Genomic DNA, 8,475 nt, shown 5'->3' with positions numbered 1-8,475 from the left:
CAGCAGTTCATGTACCTGTACAGTAGCTCATGTACAGCTGTTCCCTACCTGAACAGTAGCTCCTGTACATAATTTCATGTACCTGTACAGTAGTTCTTGTACTTGTACGTACAGTAGTTAATGTACCTCAGTATAGTCTGTTACTACAAATCCCAATGATAATATTGATTTTTTTCAGAATATTGTTGAATGCGAACTTCTGATTTAAAGATATTAACAGATTAAACAGGTAGAATAATTCTATACATTCTTCATCCGGAGAATATATTTCTTTGTTTCTAAGTATACCTGGAGAATATATTCTTGTATCTAGGTATACCTGAAGAATATATTACTTGTATCTAGGTATACCTGGAGAATATATCCTTGTATCTAGGTATGCCTGGAGAATATATTCTTGTATCTAGGTATTCCCAGAGAATAAATTCCTTGTATCTAGGTGCCTGGAGAACATATCCTTGTATTTAGGTTTGCCTGGAGAATATATCCTTGTATCTAAGTATGCCTGGAGAATATATTCTTGTATCTAGGTATGCTTGGAGAATATATCCTTGTATCTAGGTATGCCTGGAGAACATATCCTTGTATCTAGGTATGCCTGGAGAATATATCCTTGTATCTAGGTATTCCTAGAGAATAAATTTCTTGTATCTAGGTATACCTGGAGAATATATCCTTGTATCTAGGTATGCCTGGAGAATAAATTTCTTGTATCTAGGTATACCTGGAGAATATATTCTTGTATCTAGGTATTCCCAGAGAATAAATTTTTTGTATCTAGTTATACCTGGAGAATATATCCTTGTATCTAGGTATGCCTGGAGAATGTATCCTTGTATCTAGGTATGCCTGGATAATAAATTTCTTGTATCTAGGTATACCATGAGAATATATCCTTGTATCTAGGTATTCCTAGAGAATAAATTTCTTGTGTCTAGGTATATAAATTGAAATGTTTTGTTAATATTACCAAAATTAGGTGGAAAAAATAATCAAAACAGCCAAGAGCTATTTTCCACCTAATTGCTTTATACTTGTACTGTTAATGTAATCATCAATTTGTAATTGTAAACTCTATCTGTATACAGATATGTTTATTTTAGCAATAAACTTTATCTTATCTTATCTTATCTTATCTTATACCTGGAGAATATATCCTTGTATCTAGGTATACCTGGAGAACATATCCTTGTATCTAGGTACACCTGAAGAATATATCCTTGTATCTACGTATACCTGGAGAACATATCCTTGTATCTAGGTACACCTGAAGAATATATCCTTGTATCTAGGTGTATCTGAAGAATATATCCTTGTATCCTGGTATACCTGGAGATCAAATCTCTGTATCTAGGTATACCTGGAGAATATATCCTTGTATCTAGGTAAAACTGGAGAATATATCCTTGTATCTAGGTACACCTGAAGAATATATCCTTGTATCTAGGTATTCCTGGAGAATATATCCTTGTATCTAGGTACACCTTTAGAATATATCCTTGTTTCTAGGTATATCTGGAGAATATATCCTTGTATCTAGGTATATCTGGAGAATATATCATTGTATCCTGGTATACCTGGAGATCAAATCCCTGTATCTAGGTACACCTGGAGAACTATGGAGTTTGGTTTAATCTGGATGAAAATAATCCTGCAGCTTCTCTGTGTTTTTGTTTCAACTTTAGCTTACGATGATCAATATCTGCAAAACTTGTAAGTATTTGTAAATAAAACAAAAAATTAAATAAAAATTAAAAATTTATTTTGAACTAGAATCATCTTAAAAAATATTAACATAATATATGTCTTTTTATTATCTTTTTTCTCGCTTGTGAAGTTATTTCATTTGCATTTTTGAAGACGAAATAGTATCAGAGCTGGAAACTTTAGAATAGGATATCCTTAATCCCGATCAGTTAATTAATCTTGAGATTAATAACAAGAGGAGAACAAGCATTATTTAATCTCGAGATTAAGAAAAAGAGTGGATCAAGCATTAATCCCGATATCCACCATTCAAAAATTCCCAGCTCAGATTATAAAAGTGAAAAATAGCAAAACTATGAAGTTCAGGCCCGCCTAGCCAGAGCAGGATGTTTTGATTAATTGAAACATAAAAAGTTAGTGATAAGTAAATTTAAAAATAATTAAATCATGAAAAAGTTTTTAAACAAAGATGGAGTTACATTAGTCACGAAATTTTTTCATAATTAGATGATTAGCAATAATAAAGCATTCTAAAATAAGCATCTTCAAATCAAATAATTAGCAATAATAAAGCATTCTAAAATAAGCATCTTCAAATCAGATAATTATCAATAATGAAGCATTCTAAAATAAGCATCTTCAAATATAAGATAATTAGCAATAATAAATCATTCTAAAAGAAGCATCTTCAAATATTAGATAATTAGCTATAATAAAGAATTCGAAAATAAGCATCTTCAAATTAGATAAATAGCAATAATAAAGCATTCTAAAATAACCATCTTCAAATATAAGATAATTAGCAATAATAAAGCATTCTAAAAGAAGCATCTTCAAATATTAGATAATTAGCAATAATAAAGAATTCTAAAATAAGCATCTTCAAATTAGATAATTAGCAATAATAAGCATTCTAAAATAAGCGTTTTTAAATTAGAAAATTAGCAACAATAAAGCATTCTAAAATAAGCATCTTCAAATTAGATAATTCGCAATAATAAAGCATTTTAAAATGTGCATCTTCAAATTAGATAATTAGCAATAATAAAGCATTCTAAAATAACCAACTTCAAATTAGATAATTAGCAATAATAAAGCATTCTAAAATAAGCATTTTCAAATATAAGATAATTATCAATAATGAAGCATTCTAAAATAAGCATCTTCAAATTAGATAATTATTAATAATAAAGCATTCTAAAATAAGCATCTTCAAATAAAAAATTTGAAGTCATTAAGCCATATTGAATGAATTAAATACTGCATTGATGTTTAGAGATCAAAACCATTGAATTTTATTTTGAACCCATTAATGTGAATGGATTGCATACTTCATGTATAAACGTATGTTTGTTAATTATATCTCTCTAGAACCAATTAAAAATAATTCTATAATAAAAGATAATAATTTTATTCATTTACCATTTTTAATCATTACACACTCTTCAAATAACATTGTTAAGATACAGATTAACCAAATTTTCCATGTTTATATAATAAAAGTAAAACTCACGATAAAAATGTTTATAACCAGGCAGTGTGATTAAAAATGATCAAAGTGAAACAGTGTTAATCAACAATACTTGATCTAAAAATAAAGGCAGTATTCTAGCTTTAAGGTATACTTGTGCTTGACCTCTCAATTAAAGGTATCCCTGCATGGCAGGGTATCACCATAGTAAATCCAAGAGATTCCCGAGATTCATGAAAGAAAAGTTTTGACCAGAATTGTGGGGCGCTATCTATATATAAAAATTGTCTGTCTGTCTGTTTGTGTCCAATAAACGATTAGGCCCATGATTTTTTGCCTGGAAAAAATGTCAGCATTTCTTTTACTGGTTAAATCCACCAATTCAAAATGAAATATCCGCGAAAATTTTTGGTGACTTGATAAGCAACTAGCTGTTAAAAGCTATAATAGCTACTAGGAAAGAGGTGCAAAAAGCCCATTGTTAAAATAAACTATAAATTATATATACACATAATATATTTATACAGGGTGAGTAAAAAATTCTGAGAACCAAATTTTTAAAAAAATAAAAATTTGTTGACAAATTGCAGTAAATGTTATCAAATTATAACCCTGAAACACTATTATGACTTCAATAATGCAAATGATTAGCTTACATTTTTTGTTATATCTCATTCAATTTTTGATATTTTTTTTTAATTTTGGAAAAAATAGAAGAAACAATTATCCAATATTTTTTTTAAAAAATTCATTTTTTGAACAAAAAATGGATTACGCGGATTTTATTTTATGTTTCAAAATATTTGTTATTTTTTTCATATTTTATTTATTTTACGCCTAAAATCATAACAAAATAAAAATCCCTGTTTTGTACTCACCCTGTGTATATATATATATATACTGTACAATTCAAAAACACAAGGATATTTATATATTATTTAAAAATGATTAAATTTTCAGAAACCAGAATTCATATATTTTTAATACAAAATCTACGATACAAGTTTTGTAATGTTTTAAGTTCTGAGAAAAACATGTTTTTACGTCGTAGGTTGATGAATGAATTTAACATTGAAAATCTATATTTTTGCAATCATAAAATGAGGTTATGCGAGTATATTATTGATACTAAGTAAGACATAATATTCGAACCCTTTTTTTCTAACCAGTTGCAGGTTTGAACCGCAATTTATATTTTAATGCATAATTCCTTTAATTATTTGAAATTGAACCGTTATTTAGCGTTTTTTAAATTGCGTTAACTGCTACTTTTTGTATCAAATCCTGGCGTTTTTTGTCGCTATTCAGCTGCAATTTTTACCCCGTGAAAAAATAGCTACAATATATAATAAAAATAAAATCTATAAAAGTCATTAATTTTAAGTTTTTAGTCGCTAAAAAAGAGACTTTTATTCCGAAAAGAGATACAACCTTGATTGATATTTTTAGTGTATGGGAAATTTAAATCATTAAGAAATGTCACCTTTATAAAGATTAAGCAAAACAAAATACAAATTGTTAATTGAAGCTACCTATGCGATCTAATATTGAATTTTTATCTAGAAACTGGAAAAATGAAAATCACATGTTTAATGTGAAAGTTACAGCTTATTAAGCAGGGCTGGGTTTTATAGCTGAGATACATAGTATACTACGCTAGGGAATTTTCAGATAAAAATTGGATAATATAAAAAGTGGGAAATCATGCACAGCTAATAAAACAAACATGAAGGTTTCAAACTGAACCAAATAAACTTTGCAGGCCTACAGGGAGGGCAGTGAACAGTTTTTGTTGTAAATTTAATGTTTACAAATGAATTGGTGAAAGTACATATTTGTATATTATATGAAGAATTTATCAACAAATTATTAAGAATCTATTGTATCGTTTCATTTTATATTTTGACTAACATTACCGAATTATGATTCCCCCATCAGAGGGACGTCCCTTGGGACAATTAAGTAAAATAACCAACCGCTCTGCAAAGTTTTCGTGAATTGTGTACAACTACTTTTTCAGGAAATTAAAATTTGTATCTAACCACGGGTTCCTTCCAACAATTTTGTCTGCAAAACATCCCTCGCTTCGCTCTGGATGCATTGCAGGCAAAATTGGTCTTGGGATGGGGAACCCATGGAAAAGTAAAATTCCCTGTAAAGTAGTTGTAAATAATTAAAATAGATTAATAGATTTCAAAGATGCTTCATGATAGTATTTATATTGCAAAATATGCTAGGTATGTGCAACACTTATACTGTTAGACTTCTTAAAGGCCTGTGACGTTTTCGATTTTTTTAACGTCACTGAAGCCAAATATTTACTTAAATAATAGAATATTCTAACAAAAAGACTTAAAATATTACGTACTTTTTGTTGAGTATTCTTTAGTAATATTCTAATCCAAAAATGGTTAAAAACAACCTCCTTCAAAAAAAATGTCAACAAACATTATAGATTCATGGTTATTGGTTATTCAAATTGACTACCATAGCGGGATGTTATATTTATTATCTACCCCTAGTAACAACTTTATAAAATTGAATTCGTAATACAAAACTAGACATAAAGGAGTTAAAATTTATGCAACATTACTTCTAGATGTTTGTGACCTCGTAGCACCTCTAGTTTTGATTTTACGCAGTTTTTGACGTGGATAGCGAGGTTTTCGTAAAAACTTGGCGCATTTTCATTTTACTTAACCTCCAAGCTAGATTTTAAACCCTTGGTAGAGTGAAAACCTCATATCTTTCCTTTGCATTGTTACCTAAGGACCATACTCAAATATCTAAACAATCCTTTAAACCTTTAAAACCTCCGCCGCTTGTATTACACTATATTTGTTATTAAAGAATACTGTTAAAATAATTCATTTCGAACTCAATCATAAACTCGGGTTTAAAGTCCTTTGTGGTTCGTAAATCGTAGATTTTATCAACGATATATATTATACTAGGCCCGTAAACCTGCACCCACAATATACAAAGCATTTAATTTAAATTAAACTTAAACAATATTATTTCTGTTCATGTTTAAACTATTATTTTTTAAATTTAATCAGAAACAAATTCATTTTTATCTTTATTCCATTTCTTTCAAAAGCTTTGTTGTTAAAATCTATTTGGAAATTAATTTTGCAAAATTTATTCGATGCATTAATTGTCACAAATATTTTGTATATTTTAGTCAACCCAATTTTTAAAGATATCCATCGAAACAATACTTTTTGTCAATGTTTAAATATTAATTTAAAATTTAAAAATTCATACTGAACATAATTCGGTGCTGCATTTTTGCTAGATGTTTATTTTAGTTTCCAGTACATGAGTTTCTTTAATCATGTTTCTCGCAATAGTATAAGCAACACATATTTGTCATTTTACAAATAAAGTCTTCAATTTTTCTCAATAAATATAATAAAGCTCTTCGCTCATAAATTTATATATGTACATTTGTATATATGTTAGATATAACTGGCCAAACGGCTAAACCAAACTAGCTAAACATTTTTGAGGGAACCCATGGGTGCCATGGTGGGTGACATAGAGTTAAACAAAGAAATTGGCTCAAAAGTACTATCCTAATATCTTTGCAACCTTATGGTGTACATTTTTATATTTCCAACTTAGATTCTAAGGTCCACGACATTGTATTGTGTTGTGAAGATATAGGGATTAGGAAATCAGAGTTTGTGGCAAAGACTCAATTCCTTTGGATTTTATTTTTCAAAATTCGATTTTTTTAAATAAAACTTTTTTTTCAAATTCAAAATTTAATTTTCAAAGGCAAATTTATTTTTCAAATGCCAAATTTTTTTTCAAGTGTTTTTTAATGTTTGTTTTCTGAAACGTGGACAATATTGTTTTCTCTTGAGCCAGGGTTGTTTGAAGTTTTATATTAAACTTTACCTGGCTAAAGTTCAGCTGAGGGGAGCTAAGGGAGAGGAGCGGTTAGGAAACAAAATAGTTGCCGGGACACAGGATATAGGATTACGCAGTAAAACAGTGTTAGGAAACGAAATAGGAGCCGGGACACAGGATAAAGGATTAGGCAGTGTTACAGGATTAGGACACAAAATAGGAGCCGGGACACAGGGTAGAGGATTACGCAGTAAAACAGTGTTAGGAAACGAAATAGGAGCCGGGACACAGGATATAGGATTACGCAGTAAAACAGTGTTAGGACACAAAATAGGAGCCGGGACACAGGGTAGAGGATGAGACAGTGTAACAGGATTAGGACACAAAATAGGAGCCGGAACACAGTGTCGAGGATTAGACAGTATAACAGGATCAGGACACAAAATAGGAGCCGGAACACAGTTGTAGAGGATTAGACAGTATAACAGGATTAGGACACAAAATAGGAGCCGGGACACAGGGTATAGGATTAGGGAGTATAACAGGATTAGGACACAAAATAGGAGCCAGGACACAGGATAGTAGAGGATTAGACAGTATAACAGGATTAGGACACAAAATAGGAGCCGGGACACAGGGTATAGGATTAGGGAGTATAACAGGATTAGGACACAAAATAGGAGCCAGGACACAGGATATAGAATTAGGCAGTATAACAGGATTAGGAAACAAAATAGGAGCAGGAGCACAAGATATAGGATTAGGCAGTATAACAGGATTAGGAAAAAAATAGGAGCAGTGACACAGGATATAGAATTAGGCAGTATAACAGGATTAGGAAACAAAATAGGAGCCGGGACAACCGTATGCAGTCAAAACATAAACAAACAAAATGTGAACATATAGCAGACGAAACTCTTACAGGTTACAACTTTCTTAGTAGGTATCACTATACTAAATCAAAACCTTATTAAAAAAGACGATATCGAATTCGTCACTGAATTCCCATGTATATTGGGATACCCTGTAGAAATGCGGGAAACTGTTTGTTTAAATTGCTTGAAAATAAATCATCGATATTCTCTAATTTAACAGATAAAATGTGGAAACTTAGATCCTAGAAATAATTCAGAAGTTGATTTAGCTTCATAAGATAATTTTAGTTTTTAGTGATTTATTTTGTAAGTTATAAAAGTTAGTTTTGTTTTGAATTGTGGATTATACTCAAAAACAGGAAAGTGGGTTTTGTTTTAGGCAGTATAATAGGATTAGGAAACAAATGGGAGTTAGGACACACGGTATAGGATTAGGCAATAGAACAGGATTAGGAAACAGCATATTTCTATCTATCTATCTATCTATCTATCTATCTATCTATCTATCTATCTATCTATCTATCTATCTATCTATCTATCTATCTATCTATCTATCTATCTATG

The 8,475-nt window shown here is 30.0% G+C and overlaps 1 protein-coding gene across 2 annotated transcripts in view; it reads left to right on the top strand.

Moving 5' to 3' along the window:
* Positions 1-189: 189 nt before the first annotated feature.
* The window catches only part of LOC111707482 (tereporin-Ts1), a 30,804-nt gene continuing 22,518 nt past the window's right edge, over positions 190-8,475 (top strand). The window contains exons 1-2 of one of the 2 annotated variants that reach the window (XM_023480589.1): positions 190-229; positions 1,603-1,713. In XM_023480589.1, the coding sequence (XP_023336357.1) occupies positions 1,619-1,713 (95 nt within the window). In that variant the 5' untranslated portion in view covers positions 190-229; positions 1,603-1,618. Of the gene's footprint in view, positions 230-1,602; positions 1,714-7,611; positions 7,961-8,475 lie in introns of those variants that run through there. The other variant, XM_023480590.1, reaches the window with a different exon arrangement.

Source organism: Eurytemora carolleeae, unplaced genomic scaffold, assembly GCF_000591075.1.
Source record: "Eurytemora carolleeae unplaced genomic scaffold, Eaff_2.0 scaffold804, whole genome shotgun sequence".
Classification (NCBI taxonomy): Eukaryota; Metazoa; Arthropoda; class Copepoda; order Calanoida; family Temoridae; genus Eurytemora; species Eurytemora carolleeae.
Note: the sequence above shows the minus strand (reverse complement) of the source record. Positions and strands in the feature narration are given on the sequence as shown.